The sequence below is a fragment of the Apteryx rowi genome, unplaced genomic scaffold (genome assembly GCF_003343035.1).
Source record: "Apteryx rowi isolate R43461 unplaced genomic scaffold, aptRow1 scaffold_69, whole genome shotgun sequence".
NCBI lineage: Eukaryota > Metazoa > Chordata > Aves > Apterygiformes > Apterygidae > Apteryx > Apteryx rowi.
The window spans coordinates 139,940-157,119 of record NW_020450971.1 but is presented as its reverse complement, the minus strand read 5'-3'; the positions used below and the strand labels follow the sequence as shown (position 1 = coordinate 157,119).

Sequence of the window (17,180 nt, the reverse complement as noted above, 5' to 3'; positions counted from 1 at the left end):
AAATTATATATTTTTAGTGAATGTTTAGGAGGGTTCTGTGAAAAAGTGTGTGCTTGTGTATAGGAAAGGGGATCAGTTTCTGAAGAGCTTTTACTTTAGTTGTCAGATTTTCATAATTGTTCTTCAACAACAGCAAAAAAGTGGGGAAAAAAAAGTCTTTAACAAAAGTTGTGAATGAAAATAGAAAAATACATGTCTTTTCAGCAACATTTTTCACCAAGGAAAAATTCATTCTCAACTGTTTCATGTCTAAAACAGAGCAAAGATAATGGTGACTTGCTGCATGTCTGCAGTAGTTACAATCTCTATTTATAAGAGATGTGCCCAGTCACACAGCAGAGGCCGTATGTACTGGGTGATGAATGAACAGAGGACACAAAGGTGTGTCCAGCCCTGCAGAGCTTATTTTCTAACTATGAGCCAAGAGGTAAGAGATGGATCTAGTGTGAGGCAGAAGTGGTTTTGAGCTACTTGAAAGGCAGAGATATATAGCTGCTGCTGTGTGTTTGGAAACAGAGGTAGGGGAAGTCAGTGTGGACAGGGCTAAAAAAAGAGAAAAGGGGATTCTGCAATACTGGAGAGATGGAGAGAGAGATTGTGGGACAGCGAAGTGCAGAGAAGATTGAAGGGTGCAGGTGGGACAAGAGCAGGAAAGATTACAAGCTCTTCAGCTGCACCTGGTTGGCTTTTATCCAGTGCCTCAAAAGCTGAGACCTGCAAACTGGTGAATGGAGATAATGATCCCAGAGAGTTTGCAGGGGACAATCACCCTCCCATAGCAATAAAAGAGGCAGTGAGTTGTTCGTTGTCATGCTCCTCTCCAGTGCTAGGTGCGTTTCTGTGGTGCTGCTGGTCTGGAAGTTCTGTGCATGCAAAGTGCTCTCTCTGTCAGCAGTAGGATGCTATAGACATGGGGACACAGAGTGCCCAAAATATAGAGGGGTCCATTGCCCAGTTTCCTACCATGAAGAATTATTTTGGGGCATGGATAGTGATCTTAGCTGCCTTCTTCCCTTTTATCTCCCTTAGCAATGAGTAAAGTTCCTATCAGGGGGTAAATTAAGCTTAGGAGTACCAAATTAGTGAATCAAAACCTTGTAATTGTTCTTTCTTTTTTCTATGCTCTGTGTCCTACAAAACTGGACAAAATAAACAGAAATAGAGCTCCACAGTTATCTGTGTAGGGTACTCATGAAGCGTTTCCTGCCTGAACAGAAACAGATACTCTATGGATAGCCCCAGAAGGGCTGCCTTGCTGTTCAAACTCATGTAATGTGACTGTCCCAGCTCTTCTTCCTTTGCTGTCCCCTCTGCTAGCAGCTGGCCTAGGAACACACGTTTGATATCGAGTCTTTCTCCTGACACTTCATGGGGATAGTAGACTTCATGCTGTACAGCAGTCTGAGTTGCCCTGTCTCTGCTGGATGCCTGCCTGCCTGCCAGAGCTCGCCAGGGTTTCTGTGTGTGTCCACTTGTCTCTTCCACCATCTGTTCAAGATCCTTCAAGGGGCCTTCAGGGAGCGGTGGGAGGGAGCGCCAACTCCCACATCTCCCTGGCAAATGTCTCCTTTTTTGGCAAAAGCGCCAGGTGCTGGGCTAATGTTTGAGTTCTCTTTGCAAGAGGAGGCTGTGGGGAACAGCACACCTCTGGCATATTGTCTAGGGGAAAGGGACTCTTCTGGGGCTTTTTGAGAAGCTGTCCTAAAAGATAGTTGCCGTGGTATATAGCCAGAGATTAAGCTCACCGCCAGCTCCAGAGATTGATAGGTATCCCTCAGTGCTGGCAGAAGAGAGATTTTTTTTTTTGGTCCCAAAATCATGGGCCATGCTCCTGATGTCCAGATGACTCTCTCAGAGTGGAATGCTGCTTTTGGATCCTAAAACCTCAAGCAATACTGCTCACTGCAGTGCAGTCTGGGACTTGACCCACCTGGTGAAAAATGTTCAGTCTTTTCCAAAGTCTGGAGATGCTAATAGCTGAGTTTTCAGGCCATGGAAAGTATTTTGAGTATTGATGTTTTTCCCTCACCTACTGAGTTCAGATCTCTAAGCTTTACTCAAATGGCAAATAATGTAACTGTTCTCACTAAAACTAGGAAGGAAGGAGAGCTATGGGATCAGTTGCAATGCGTTCCATTACAAGGCAAATGGATTTGTCTCTGTAGCAGTAGAAGAAATTGTTGTAGCTTATTGCTGTAGCTGATGCCAATTCCCAAATAAGCCATACCACCAAAAGCACATTTTGCCATTGTAACTTCATCTGTGATGGGGTTTCCAATAGTATAAAAACATACTTGAAAGAAACCATGTTCCCCAGCAACATTTTGGTAAGGAAGATTCAGAAGTGCTCCATATTGGCTTGTCACTCTTTTTCATGGGAATAATGGTAGGCAAACATTAACAGTTGAAAACACCACTCAAAATCTAGAACTCAGGTCTTTGAGATTTACTGCAGTTAAGGCTCACAAAAAGTAGAAGATAAGGCAAAAATGCTTTTAAATATTTTTTGAGATCTGGTGGCCCGTATGTTGAAGCCTAAACTCAAGTTTTGCCAAAGAGCAGAAGCTGTTTCAATTTCTAGTCCTTGGAGCAGTGAGGAGAACTACTTTCTTCCACAAGAGTGTTGTCATCGCTGCTCTAGAACCAGACACCTTCTTGCTAATTCTCTCTGGCCCCATGAATCTTGCACTCCTTTCTGCACAGCAGTATAGTTTGAACAGATGGACTGGGATACGGCCCTGTTGCAGTCTCGTGAGGCCTGAGAAGCTACGTCTCCTGTCTCTAATTCTGACCACGAGTTGTTGGAATGTCAAAACATGGACAAATATCGTTATGAGAAAGGTGCGACTTGGCAGGAGGTGGGAGAAATACAGGTAAGGTTAGTTTGGAGACACGTGAGCRTTTTTCGTGATACTAGTTTGTTGATCTGACTTCTTTTGGTTTGGGTTGGTGAGTCCCATTATCTGTCTTGTTCTTTTTTCTTCATCACAGCTACTATCTCTGCATCTCTTGATGTCAGTTTTTCTGCCAAGTATCCGTGCCAGCTATTTTTAAAACAAAAAAATGAGCTTTTTGTTTCTCATCTAGGAAATGTTGAGTTACTCTAACTACAAAATCCATGGTATAACCCATGTTGATTTGTCTTTTAATATTCTAGTCACTGAGCAGACATTAAACACACACAAAAGTTTTGTACTGCATCAGCTCAAAGGTTTACCTAGACCACTATCCTACCTCCAGCAGGAGCTTACAGCAGATGATTAAAAAATGTGTGCAAAAAAATAGGGTAGATGAATTGTTCTTTTCTGCTGCATCCTCCCTGCTTTTGGTGATCTTGTTCAGGCTATATTTCCTTGATCCTCATATGAAAGGTAAAAGYTGCAGCCACTTGATGGCCTTTGTTAATGAAAGAGACAATTTTTCCTATCTTAACTGTACGGTAAAGAAAGCAGCAGACTGACTCCTCTCCGTCTCTCACCTAAGGAAAGGTACAGCCCTCTGTACCTGTCACAGAAAATTGGCTGAAAGCTTCATTCTGGAGTCTGTTGTTATGGTGCTTGCGAAGACTGTAAAACCCTGGGTGTGGGGCAGGACAGCCAAACCCTGAGACAGTCAGAGTGTCGTGCAGTAGACAGATCTCAAATGGTCACACTGTGCAGGTATACCGTCCAGTGCTAGAGTGGGCCTGACCTGGAAAGGCAGGGCTGCTGCTGCTGCCATCGCATGAGTCGGAGCTGGAAAAAACAGGCTGTCAGAAAACGTTGCCAGTCCCCCAAAGCCAAGCCCAGTGAGCACCACCAACATGTTCCAACAGCTGTTTGTCAAGCCAGAACTATCAGTGGAATATGACTGTGTTTGCTGCCGTCCCTCCCAGGATGATGTGAGCAGGGAAGCGGGGAGGCTGAGGAATCAGCAGTGCCAGAGGAAAAGGCTTGGCCAACATGTAGTTTCTGGCCTATATATTTATGCACATGCTGAATGGCACTCTCCACGGCTTCCCTTCCTTTTGGGTGTATTTGTGAAGTTAGGGGAAATGTATGAGTAAGAAGCAAAGTTTCTTTTTAAGCAATAAATAGAGGCACCGTTTCTCCCAGGGCTGGTGCAYGAGGCCTGCGGTATGTGCCAGGCAGAGCCGCGGTACGTGACTGGGAGCGAGGGCTCAGTGCTGCACCTCGATGAGCTCCGTCCCTCAAGCTGAATCTTTCTGGGAATCTTTCCTGCATGTTCCTAAACCTGTGTTTATTCCTCTGAAAGATCTGTGCTAAGGCACAAATCACCTCTCATTTGTGCTGTTAGGTACAACAACTCTCCAGCTTCTGAATACCTCAACCACATTACAACAGTTTTAGAGGTACAGCCTAWACACAGTTCTGCTGCTGATTTGTCTTGGATCAGGGTCATTTCAAACTCTTGGGACAGTTCTTTTCCACTACTTTTCCCTTACTCGCTTCAGGTTTATTTTGTCCTGGAATAGGAAATAATTTATTAAGGAGAAGAGGGCCCTGAATGCTTAAGAGCGTGTCTGAATCGCAGTTGATAGTCTGACTGTGGTCTGAATCTGCAGATGTTGATACTAATGAAGCCACATGGTTGCTCTWTGTACAGGTCCAATATGTTGTGATTTCTTTTTACCCAAAGTAGCCAGATCACAGGCCCTTCAGCTGTGCTCCTACAGGCTGCAGTAGTGTTTCCCACCTTCAGAATAAAGGTACGCTGGTATTTAGAGACTCTTTGTGGATATCTAGGACAATGCTGCTGTTCTCATTCCTCTGTAAATAGCATGGTCAATTGAATTGACTTGGAAAGGGGGATCTAGGAAGGATAAGGACAGATATGGGCTGTCTGCTCACACTGAAAGTTGAATTAATGTTCGGAAAGTGAGAGGGGGTGTTTGTGAAAGGGAGAGGAAGCCTTGGGGTAATATAAGAGGGATTGTTCACTCTCTCAGTGAAAACTGGATGAGGAGTGGATATGCAGAGAGCAGAGGTGAGTCTTCAGCTGAGACAAGCCAAAGGAGGAGACTTTGCCAAGAAGCAGTGCTATGAGATCAGTGCTCAGCATTCCTTATGGGCGTGTGGCTTCTCAGCAATATTGCAGAAACTAGCCCACCAGCAGATAATAACAACCTAATTTTAGACTTGCAGACTCCCAAATAGGGCTGGGCATTTTTCTAAACGAATAGTGTAGTCACTTAAGAATCCAGGTTCAGCAGATAGTTTTGGCAAAGAAAGAACGGAGAAAAGGATTGTAAAAGTTAGAAGTTTCCCTTGACTTTCCCTTCTGAAACAAGGGCTTATCTCACAATTTGTCTGAGAAACTTCAAAGTGTGGAAAAAGAAAAAAAAACCCATGTCAGATAAAAGTGTAATCAAGTGCTGAGTTAACCTGTGCTCTGCTAGACCCCAAACCAATGGGTTCCCTTTGATTTTTTTTGCTTTTGTTTTGTTTGTTTACATACATTAAAAATATTGTTTTGGCAATATCTGAAACAACCAATTTTTCCTGCTTTTTACTTTGTGGTTGTTTTTGATTCAGCTACTGCACTTAAATGATCAGTGCTCTGCAAATTCCTAATCTCAAAGTATGTCCTAGGTTGTACATCCAAGAGTTTCTCCTGGCTGCTTGACTGGTCACTTCAAGGAGGGACTTAGATGCCCTCAAGAGCAACAGCTAACTCCCCCCTCTTAGATAAGCAGTAAGATGTCCCTCTGCTGTATTTTGAAGGGAATAATGGGGCATCTCTGCCAACTGAAACTTGTTGAGAGCCCGTATRCGATACTCCTGCTTGATGAAAATACCAAGGTTCACTCAAGCAGCCTCAGCTACTTTGAAAAAAGCAACACCTTGGACGACAAAATGTTTTTTGGGGAGATGGTGATCTGAAAATAAAAGGTGGAGGCTGCTGGCTGGAAGAGGCTCTGCAACTGCTCATCCCTGGGTGCTGCCTGTTAGGAGGGGGCACTGCATTGCCATGTTAAATTGTGAGATGGGAGCTGGGCAGGAGGCAGAGGAAAGCRCCTTTGTCTTGTTCTGCCCTATCTTGGGGGCCCTGGAGAGGAGCTGAGACTTGGTGCAAAAGCTAGTGGCTGTGTGAGTTGCGAGCACCTCTCAGAGACAAGCGAAGGATGAAAGATAGTGTGGGGGCCAACACCAGTACAGTCTCGGCCATTTTATGGACTGCAAAAGGCATCGTGGTGTCTGTCCGGTCTGGGCGGCTCTGGGCGGCTCTGGGCACCTTTGCTAAGGTGCACCTCCCTTGCTTCCCTCCCGGACCTGGAAGRACACATCTGTCATGACCTGTCTGTGAATTTGCAGATTAGGAGAACATGTTCCTGTGATTTCACTGTCCCTGGGTGCTGAACAGCCCCAGAAGGTRCATGTCAGGGGGAGAAATGACAGCTCCCTGGTGTCTGTGCCACAGTCTCCCCCACCTCCAGGTTCATGACTGGGACGTTGTTCTGATGCTCCCCCCCTCACATGGCCTCAAAGATGTTTATATCAGAACTACTGATCTGTTTTTCCCTTTTCCATTTCTTCCAAGGGCCTGTTGCCTTCCAACAGGAGCTGAAGGAGAAGGCGCTTCTGAGAACCATGATGTCTCTGGGTGTCAGCAAAGGTAATTCTTTTCCTCACCCTGAGCTGTTGGGGATTCTTGCTCTGCCACAGACTTTCTCTTGTTTTCTTTGCTCAGTTGTATCAACTACAACCTCTCAGCTCAGCTCCTCCAGTGCAGCGTGTTCAAGGGATAAGGACACCTCTTCCTTATCAGAGACCTACTTGAGCAACAGCTCCAGAATTATGTTCATTTGGCTAGAATTTCAGTATCCACAAAGATACGGAGAGCTTACAGCCTGGCTGAGTTTTGGAGATGAGTGTAAAATAATATAGTACCATATTCTTCTCTTTTCAAGACCCTTCTTAAAGTCCTTCTTCTCTGAAATGTCTGCTGAAAATACAACAGCAATTAGCTGCCACAGCAGCGACTGACCAGGATGGCTTCTCTGTACCCCTGTCTACCCACATCCCATTCTCATCTCTTCTACAAGTAAAATACAAGGTCTGTGGTGTAGAGACCATCCTTGTGCAGTGTGTTACCTTCACACGGTAATGATAAGAGTGTTTTATTAATAATACACTCTTAATAATCTCTTATTATCAAAGGAGTGTGAAAAATTCTCACCAGGGCTACAAGTTGTTCTGATTTGTCCTGAGAACATGCCCAGGCTGCAGAATTCTGTGGCAGATTCTGAGATTTAATTTTTAAACAACAAATGCTTGCTGAACCTTTAGATGTGAATAGGTGGGATGATGCTTCCAAATCCATAGGTGATTTGAAATAGTAATCTGGAGAAGAGTAGAAGAGCCTTATTTGTTTCTGTGAGGCAATGGATTTCATTTTAAATTTCATTACTAAGGAAAGCAGCCCTTCCCTTTTCAAGTGTTCTCCATGAGGAGTGTTACTTTTGGCCTAACATCCTTGCCCCCAAATWCAGCTGTGCCTTTCAACCCTTATTGCTAATTCCACATGGCAAAGGACATTCTCTTTATTGGTATAGCTGCATTCTCCTTAGAGGTGATCTGTTGTGACCATTTGGTAAAGAAATCATATCCTCACTACATAACATAGACTTGAAGCACATGATCATGGATCATAGATTAAACAGGTTACTGCATATCGGCTGATCGGTGATAACTATTTCTGAGCAGCCTTATAGTGTACCTCAAGCCCAGGATATTGAGACTTAGCTGACCCTCCTTTCCTGGTAGATAAATTGAACTACTTTGTGTTTGCCACAGGCTAAGAGTGTGCAGACAGGCAGTTTCCTTGGCTTGGCTGATAAGGATTTATTTGTTAAGCTGCAGTAACTTGCTGGTGTCTCTGAACCTCTAAGCTGTATTGGTCCAAGTGCTATGAGGAGAGCAGGCCTAATGTTTTCAGCCCTTAGTAGTCATTTTCAAAATGGCAAGAGATGGAAGATAGTTAGAAACACATGGAGAAGGAGATTTCCTCATCTGGTCTTCATCTTATGATTTTCTCATGGGAAAACAGCTATTTCCCAAACAAGAAAAAACTGGAAGGGGAATTTCCCAGTTGAAATGCTGTTTTTTCTATCCAGCTGCACTCAGTTTGGTCAAACCCATGTCATACAGCAGGACTTTGGCATCCAAGGACTCTTGAAGCCCTGCGCTTCAGTCAGCTGCATGTTCCCTTTCCTTGTGACACCTTCCTCACCCTCCTGTCACCTTCCCTTCTTGCTTCTAATCCTTTTTGGCCCCAGTGCTCCTCCCCATTAACTTGTGCTGCCTTTTTTCACCTGATCTTTGTACTGTTGAGAGGATTTAGCATCTCCTAATCTATAACACTTTCCAATTTTCTACCTTTAAAATTTATGTTTTATTGCCATTGCTGACTTTTCCTCAAACAGGGAATGTAGTTATGGTTCATTGTCTGAACAGAGGCAAGGAAGAAAATGGGGAGGAGGGCTGAGTTGCTGTTTGACGTAACAATCCTAAAGGAGAGACTATACAGGACAGGACATTTCGAGCTGTGGGCCCTTAGAGAGACATGGATTGACAATACGTGTTTGAAACTGCACTTGACAATGGAAATGTGGAAATGAGCAACCAAAGCGCGTGTGTCCTCTAACCCTGGCAGGACACAAGACAAAGCTGAGTGCTGTGTGTTTGCATCTTATGGCTAATCTCTATCTCTCCAGCCTTGGCTCAACTTCACGCTCCGCAAGTATTATCCTCTTCAGCAAACCAAAAAGCTGATCTGATGGGAAGCACCAGAGGAAACTCACTGTTTTTTAAATGTGTGATTAGACCACCCATTGTATGTCTTTGATCTTCCTGAAAGAAAATGATTCGTTAATGTTAAACAGTTCTCTGAAAGGAGAAATAGAAAGATTGTACGAATCTCTGTAGAGGAGGTGATACACCAGGAAAGCCAGGGCAAACTGATCCTGAAGTGTAGATGACAACTTGTTTCCATCTTCCATCAGAAGTAGCAAAAGACTTTTCTGTGCTTTAATCTCTGTGACTGGAAGGAAATCTGTGCTCCCTACTGTCTGAGATTTGCCCTTAGCTCACCTGCAAACACTGTGAATTCTTGCCCTTTCTCAGTGACCCTTCTGCTCTCTCCTTTCTTTCCTCTTCTTTGCCTCTCCTAGGACGTGTGATTCCACCTACAGATGAGGACCGCAAGAGGATCATAAGGCAGATGAAGGTTCGCACCACGCTGAAAGGGGATAAGAGCTGGATCCATCACCAGAACTCAGATTCTGAAGAGGAGAAGAAGAGCAGCCCGCTGTAAGTATGGCCACTGAGACATGCTCTTCCTTTTCCTTCCTTTTCCTGCRTCTACCTCTCATGAGTACTCTGTTCCCCAGTCTGTGGGAAAAGTTCATGTGGGGCTGGCATGGTGTGGGGTCCCCACGATGACGGGAAATGACAATGCCCAAGGGATGCAGTATTCCTATTTAGTTTTGATAAATACACACTGAGGAGAAACACTGAGAAATGGCCTTTTCTGGGAGCTGCGAATCCAACAGCACAGGCAGATTTGAAGTCTCAGGAGAACTCCAAAGTTGCATGAAGTCAGATTCTGTTTCACCATCTCTGGCATGACAAAAAAAGGGGCAGAAAGAGATTCCTTTCCAGGAACCAGCAGGTTCCAGGGACTTTCTAAGTGGCRTAATCCAGGCAGGTCTGCATCTCCCCCTGCAGCTCGCAGGGGTATGACATGCAGCTACCCCTGCACCAGTGAAAGCCACAATCTGCATCAGACTCTGTTTAGTTAGAAACAAAACCAAGCCCAAATTGCTTGTCTCTTAGCAGCTCCCTCAGAAAACATCATTGCCTTGTTTGGCAAGTCTAAGTAARATCAAGAGTTTTTTATGTGGTTGTGTTTCCTATTTACTCAGGTCTGGACGGGCTGATGGGGGATCCTCAGTCTCAGCACCTATTGCACCCCAGAGTGACAGGTAATTTGGGGGACCCTTCTCGTCATTTCCCTTCTGTGTTACCTCATGGGATCAGTGAATGTTTTTACTGGTTCTTCCCAAGTGTATGGTGTTTCTTCAACTCCTCATGCCCATTCACTGCTGTGATTGTGTTGAAAAATATAGTTCCTGAGAAAAGCCTGCTTTGTTCAATACAATGTCTTACAAATTCTCACCTCATACCAAGCATACCAAGCRTGTCTCAGCTCCTACAAACTCCAGATGGATGGATGGAGAGACGGTTGAATGGGTAGATGGATGTCCTCGATGCAGATGAATGGATGCCATCAAGGCTGTGATCCCATGAGATCACCATTGCACATTGGCTCCTGCACTGATACAGTATCAGTGTGCTCTGAGCCTGGGGGCTCCTCACAGCAAGAGAGGCCTTGTATGGGATTCCAGTGTTGCTTCAGGAGCAGAGCACAATGACCCTTCAGGGACCTAAGAGCTTGTAGGACTGGAGTCCTAAAATATAAAACTGTTGGGAAGGGCTTAGCCCTGTGTGTGAGCTCCTTGCTGCCTGCAGTGCTGTTGATGGGAAAGCATTGCTGTCTCTCCTGAGCAGTTTCCTGCCTACTCTTCCCTTTGCTGTGCCAGCTCTTGTCATTTCTGGTTGCAATTAGGACGTTTTCCCTGGCATGCCCTACCCTTTCTGCCTCCCTCTGCAATGTTGTGCTTATTGGTCACAATAAAATACTAACAGTGACATTTGTGACATTGGAAATATGACATCTGAAGGGGCCTCTTCATCTCATGCAAATATGTGAGGGACTGAAGTCAGCACCAGACACATGACAGGGATTCCAGGATACTCTGGATCCGTTCATGCTGCAAAGTGAGGACAGGCATTAGTATGCCAAGCTGGGCGACTACTCAGCCTCCCTGCAGCTCTCATCAAAGTACAGTGCTTGGGAGACTGCTAAGGAATGGGGCTGCAATGGGCTACACCCTGCTGGTGCCTGCTCAGAGGACGGTGCAGGAGCAAGAACTTGGGATGGTGCCCAGCACTCATCATGCTCCAGCTCATCCCATTCTGAGAACTCCACAGCTAGGCTATGCCTGCAGTGAGTTTGCATTTCTGTTTCTGATGGGGGAAAGATAAATCTGAGCTTGACAGTCACCTCAGATACACAGTGGTGAGCAGTGTAATCCTGCCCTCCTGCTAAGGTCTGACATCATGACTGACCCTGCTTTGAGCAGGAGGTTAGGCCAGSTATCTCCTGAGCTTCCTTACAGCCTGAATTATCCTCTGATCCTAAGGGCACCTGAACAGACAGATAATAGAGAGGGTAGTATCCAGGCAGGGATAGAGGGAGGCTGTCTGTGCCCAGTTTGATGGGAACCTAGTCCTTGAGGCCTGGCCATCATGGTCCCCACCTTGCTCTCATGAAGACTCCTCCAACCTAGTGTTGAAGCAGGTTCCAGGGACATCTCCTCCTGCCCTGATGCAAGGGGCCATATCCCCACCTAATGGTATCTCTTTCCTTTCCCTCTGGGGAGCTATGCTATAATCCTCTCCTGAGAACAGACACTCGGAAAAGTTATTGTGAAGCTGATGTTTTCTTGTGACAAAACAACAAAGATCTATACCCAGTTTTCCCGCTCTGTGTCTTCAATCTGAGGATTTATGTTTGAGCCAGCAGACACTGTCAGTGTGGCTAATTTTAACTGACTAACTCTAAAATTCGCTTTTCTGATAGAACTCTTTTATGGAGCATGTTCTGATGGTTATTCATTTTTAAAGAATCCCTCTGAGGTCAATTTTCTTGCAGTATCTGAGCTATCACCCAAGGCTTATCTGGCTAGACTGTTGGCTTGACAGCCATGAGTCCTGTGGACATTTCCTTCTAGTACTGCTGCTGCTGTTGTTTTTCCCTGTGTGTTCTCAATTGACTGATGTCTGTTCCTTGCACAGGTCTTCTGCCTCCAAGCCTCAGTCCGGTTACCTCATCAGGTTGGTATACAGAATCGCAAGAAGCACTTGGACTGTAGGTGAAGGAGAACTAGATCAGGAGCAACAAATATGAGAAATATTGTTCTCTTGGGCTCTTCTATTAGCTGGAAACATGGTGATGCTCAAGGAGTTCTTTGGTGAAAAGATATTCTTGGGTATCATGTATACCAGCTAGTTTGCTGGTGATGTTAACAGAAAATCAGATCTCCTCTGAACGATACAATGATCACACATGAAAGGATGAGTGTGCTGCGAAAATGTTCCACCATTCCACGATTCCACAGCACTGGTGATGGTTCAGTGTGTGAACCACTGTGTGGTTCAGCTTCCTYTGACACATCAGTCATTCCCCACAGAGAATCTGATGCCTCCCTGATCCCAAACAGGTTGGCAATTCCTGTGATGCCATACCCAAGCCTGCATGGGAGCTAATTTTACAGTGTTGTCAAAGGCCAAGGAGTAGGAAAGCAAGGACTTTTCTCAGAGTGACTCTTCCAAGGAAGCACTGGCTAATTCTTTGTGTCCTGAGCCAACAGCTTGCTCCCAGCAGGGCACACAGATACTGTTTGGCCAAAGAATGGCTGCATGTCTCTCCTAGTTGTGGTTCCAAACTCTTCCCTGCAACAAATTTAGCATGTCTCCTTTCTCTCCAGGGGAGTGTTCACAAGAACCATTGATAAGACTCCTTCCTTGCCAGATTCTTCATCTTCCAAAGAAGCACAGAAAAGGTTTGTATGTCTTCATGTTCTTCATGAAACTGAGCTTTTAAATATTGTATATCTTTCTAGTGATCCTTTTACCTTGGCCAGTGCTTGTGGGATTCCACTGAGCTCCTTTAAATCCCTGCTAAACCCTGGAAGACCGGGACTGTTAAATGAACAGCTCCACTAAGATGACATAGGAAAGAGATATGGCATCAAACTCTGTATTTCCTTCACCAAAGCGTTGGAGGACAGTTGACTGTGAAACTACTCACAGATTTGGACTTAATTTGGCAAGTAGTTTTGACTGGGGCACAAATCAAAAAGAATCCTTGCAAAGCTGGAACACTTCACTTTGATGTTTCTATTGTCAGCTGTTTTGAAACCCACCTTGTTGTGAGAGGCACTTGCATTTAATTTTAGAAAACAAGATCTAAGCATAGCTCTGATCTCAGCAGATGCTTTGTTGCAGTTCAAGTTAAACTTTTTGAAACCCCATGTTTCCCCCTGTTTGATTCAGCTGGAGAGAAGCATGATGCCACAGGGTGTCTTCCTCCCTTTCGCGGGCTGATCCTGTGATGAAGTAGCGCTGTATCACAGAAGGGTATGCCCATACTGACTCTGACAACTCTAGTGGCCCTGGGGGGGGAAACAAAGTAGACTTCAAATCCTAGTCCAAGGCTGTGAAAAGAAGACGAATGCTGCCCTTCCATTAAATGGCATTCCCTGAATTCAGAGATTGAGTCTTTGGGATCACTGTGTTTTTCCCTGTCTTGTGAAGCATGAGTCCACCTGGGGGAGAGGGTGGCAAAGGGTAAGAGCTTAGGAGGGTCATGTTAACAGATGTGGTTTGTGCTGTCTGCAGCACTGCAGTGAAGGGATCCAGCCAGTGCCGTTCTTCCTCTGGCTACAGGATGACAACTGAGGATTACAAGAAACTGTGAGTGTGCAAAGGGGAACAGTGTTTTCTGCCATGCACTGAGCAGCTGCTGCAGGAGATCAGCAGCACTTGAGCCTCAGAGATGAAGCTACCTGCATGTAGATGCCCAGTCAGGCTGATCACTTGATCAGCTGAGCATTGTAGAGCTTTCACTAGAAAGTGAATCATTTCCTGGTGCTAYGTCCAGGCCTGTCTGGGCCATGAGGCATTCCTTGGCCTGGCAGTGGCCTTTGTGTGGAGCAAATTTTACTACTTGATCTTARCTAAGGCAGAAACTGGAGGATGCAGCCTGGGGGCTTGGTTTACAGCATTACTGGCCTTTCTGAAACCAGGAGAAAGGAGAGACCTCTTGGCAGAACAGAAAGGAGAGGCCTCCTGACATTTTTCTACGCTGCTTTTCATGTCAAAGACTGCCTCCGCCATTGAAGTGCAGCTGAGCATTTAACATCAATCTCCTTCTAGGCTTAACACCTGCACTAAGAAAACAAAATCCTATGTGTACCCCAAAGCACATGAAAAATACAAGTGTCTTCCCCACTCCTGTGCAACGCTTCCAGTGCCTGAACCCATTTCTACATGGCCTGCCCTTGGATTATTTAGGGTTTTGTTTGTGCTGCCTCTTGAACAGTCTGCAGAGGCAGTACCCTCACTCTGGTTTTCCCCTTCTCTTTGTATTTCAGAGCTCCATATAATGTCAAGCAAAGGTCAGTGGACTTGGATGAGGAGGATGTCCCTTTTACTCCAGATGAACATAAAAAGAGGTATGCCCTGCAGGGGACCACTGTTTTCTTGCAGGAGCAGTGGCAAGTGGACTTACTTCAGTTTAACTGTTCATTACTGGGAGGAGGGTCAATCTGATGAAGTTTACAGCTGACCCATTAGGGCTGACTGCAATAAAATAATAATAAGCAGATATTTCTACACAGAGCACATTTATGCCCACAGGCAGCTGCACTCCCAACAAAATATGATTAAAAGCCTGACATGATTCAACCTGACAGCGTAGCCCAATTAATTTGGCAGTTGGAGCTGGGTTGTGGAATTCATCAAGTGTATCCTGTCTATGTGAAAAGATAGAAGCATGCAAACAGCCTGGCAGTAAAGGGAGAAGTCCACCTCCCACAGTCTACACATGCGCCTTTGAGTCTGGACCACTTGGGGACCTTCATCTAAATCTGGATCCAGACTGGTCTCTCATTCCTCACGTCATGAGCAGGATGTGTTTTTCCCGTGTGACAGACCTGCCTGGGGTACAGCATCTGAGGCAACCAGAACCCTTGTTGCTTTCTAAAAGTCCTTGTTGTGTTTCTAAAAATGTTTTTTTCAGATGCAGGGCTTTTACAAATGAAAACTTAGTGATCTGTCCACTGGAGATAGACCCTCCTCCTCCCACCCCCCCCCAAGAAATCTTTCTGAAATCAGCACTTCCTCTTTGATACGTTCRGTGGTTCTGACATCTGTATAGACACATACAATCCACGTAGCATGTCAGCTGCAAAGCCTGTATCCCATTTTTTGTCCCATGGTATGCTATATTGCAACAGTCCAGGTCTTGAGAAGGGGAGCTCTCTCTGCCCTCCTGGAGGAGGAATGATTTTCTTTTTTGCCTGACACTTTACATCTATGAGAGAGCACTGTGACCCAGTATGAAGAGCATGATTTATGCTAGGGAAAAAAATAAGACATTGTTACTCGTCTTAGCTCTGTCTGGATTTCATAATCTTTCCAGAGCATGGGAGCTCCGTCAGGGTCAGCACAAGCCTCCACTGGCTTGTTCACCTATAGCCTCTTCAGGGCTATGCTCAGCAGCTACTAGCAGCATGAGCAGAATGTGACTCCTTCCTTCCCTTCCAGGACAGAGGCAGCCAACAGTGTCCTGAGACGCACTGCCAGCAGGGAACGTGCTTACGTCCTCTCAGCGGCCAAGAAAAGCAATGGGTGAGTCTTCATGGTGGAATTTTGGGGCAGAAGACAGGAAAGAGGCTGCTGAACACGGTCTCACAGGGTTGGTGGCCTGATCCAAAGACTCGCTGAAGGCAATGCGTGTATCTCTATTGAGTGGAAAAGACTTAGCTGCCAGCTATCTAGAAGTACCAAGGAGATTCACTGKTTTTTGCAGAATGGGACAAATCTTCTAGAAATCTTGAGACATCTCTCCTACTGAGAGGGATAACATTTCAGGAAGRAAAAAAMCCCATATTTTCCCTAATTCCCTGGAACTGACAACTAAGACCCAAGTTTTCAGACTCAATTCTTAGCRTTCCTCCTCTCTCCAGTTTCATTGCAGGAAGTAGTGGGATGGAAGGGGCAAGCCATAAAATATATAGACCACTGTAAGAAACTGCATCCGGTTTGGGTCAGCTTTTTGGGACAGAGTCTGTCTTTATGCTGTATTTGAGCAATAGCTAGAATGACAAGATCCTGATCTTAATTGCAGCTTCAAAGTAATTCTGTGAAAAGCCCTAACAGTAATGTGTAGAAGGGTGTGTGGGAGCTCCTGGTGTCTGAGGCTCTGTTGTCCATCTCTTTCCTGGGAGGAGAAAGGCAGATTTCCAAGATCTCTGATCTCCCAGGAACTGTTATGATGAGCTTTTTGCAGCTCCCTTTCGGTGTGAATCCTTTTCCTCCTGACGTAACTCAGGATGACACAATGAGGCACCGGGAGGTTGCTAGTGCAGGGGAAAGCAGGGAGGGGATGTGCTGGCAACACTCGACAGTGCCCAGAAGGAAAAAAGTTCTTGGGTAGGATTCATAAGGGCATTTAGAAGGGAGTTTGCACTGGCTRCTAGTTTCTCTGATGCACCAAAGATGGTGTGCTGTGTAGGGAGGCATGTTTGTGTGCAGGGATAAAAACAACCATCAGGAAGGTATAGAATCAAAAAGGCCCTTTGGGGAAACTCCTTTACTTCACGTTATAACTGGCTGCTCTTCCTATGTTTAGCTTATCTGCTCTGTAATTCGCACAGGTCTAACACACCCAGTCCCTGTCAATGCTGCCCAAATGGTGCTATGTGATCCCTAATACCTTGCACCATATGAGTCAATTATGGGTCAGAATCCCCTTGGGAGCTGCCCCTGCCCAAGGTCTGATTTTGCCTCCAAAGTTTTCTCTAACTGTTATCTTATGCTTCCTTTGCAGCAGCCCAACACAAGAATTCCCACCCTTGTTCGCCAAGAGGTGGGTCACTGATTCTGCTCTGGAAATGCTGCTGGAGCTGTGTGTCTGTGTACAGTACCAGGGATACTGTTAAATGCTGGGGCAGGAGGTTCCCAGGTGTTTCAAAGTGGAGGAGGGACGCTTAGCTGAAAAGCGGGATACTTTGGGCCGAATGATGCTGTTTTTTGAGAGCCCACAGTGTCATAAACACTGAGACTGCAGTATTGATGATGTTTGGGTTATGGGCCACCTAAAGTAAGAAGTGATTGCATGGACTTGTTCGCTGCCTTTCTTCTTCCAGGGGAGGATAGTTCCAACCAGCAGTGCCAATATTCCTCAGGCTTCAGGCATTTGACTTCTAAAGCAGACAGTGCTATAGGGAAATGATGTCCAGGGCATTTTCTGAAACTTAAGCATCAGCT

At 45.5% G+C, this 17,180-nt stretch overlaps 1 protein-coding gene across 1 annotated transcript in view; it reads left to right on the top strand.

Annotated features, from left to right (window-relative positions):
• The first annotated feature begins 6,590 nt into the window (after positions 1-6,590).
• Positions 6,591-17,180, top strand: part of ZNF185 (zinc finger protein 185 with LIM domain) — a 36,057-nt gene continuing 25,467 nt past the window's right edge. Inside the window, exons 1-9 of the mRNA XM_026086330.1 lie at positions 6,591-6,615; positions 9,173-9,311; positions 9,926-9,985; positions 11,922-11,960; positions 12,614-12,688; positions 13,527-13,601; positions 14,282-14,362; positions 15,456-15,539; positions 16,741-16,779. Coding sequence (XP_025942115.1) covers positions 6,591-6,615; positions 9,173-9,311; positions 9,926-9,985; positions 11,922-11,960; positions 12,614-12,688; positions 13,527-13,601; positions 14,282-14,362; positions 15,456-15,539; positions 16,741-16,779 — 617 coding nt within the window. The remainder of the gene's footprint in view (positions 6,616-9,172; positions 9,312-9,925; positions 9,986-11,921; positions 11,961-12,613; positions 12,689-13,526; positions 13,602-14,281; positions 14,363-15,455; positions 15,540-16,740; positions 16,780-17,180) is intronic.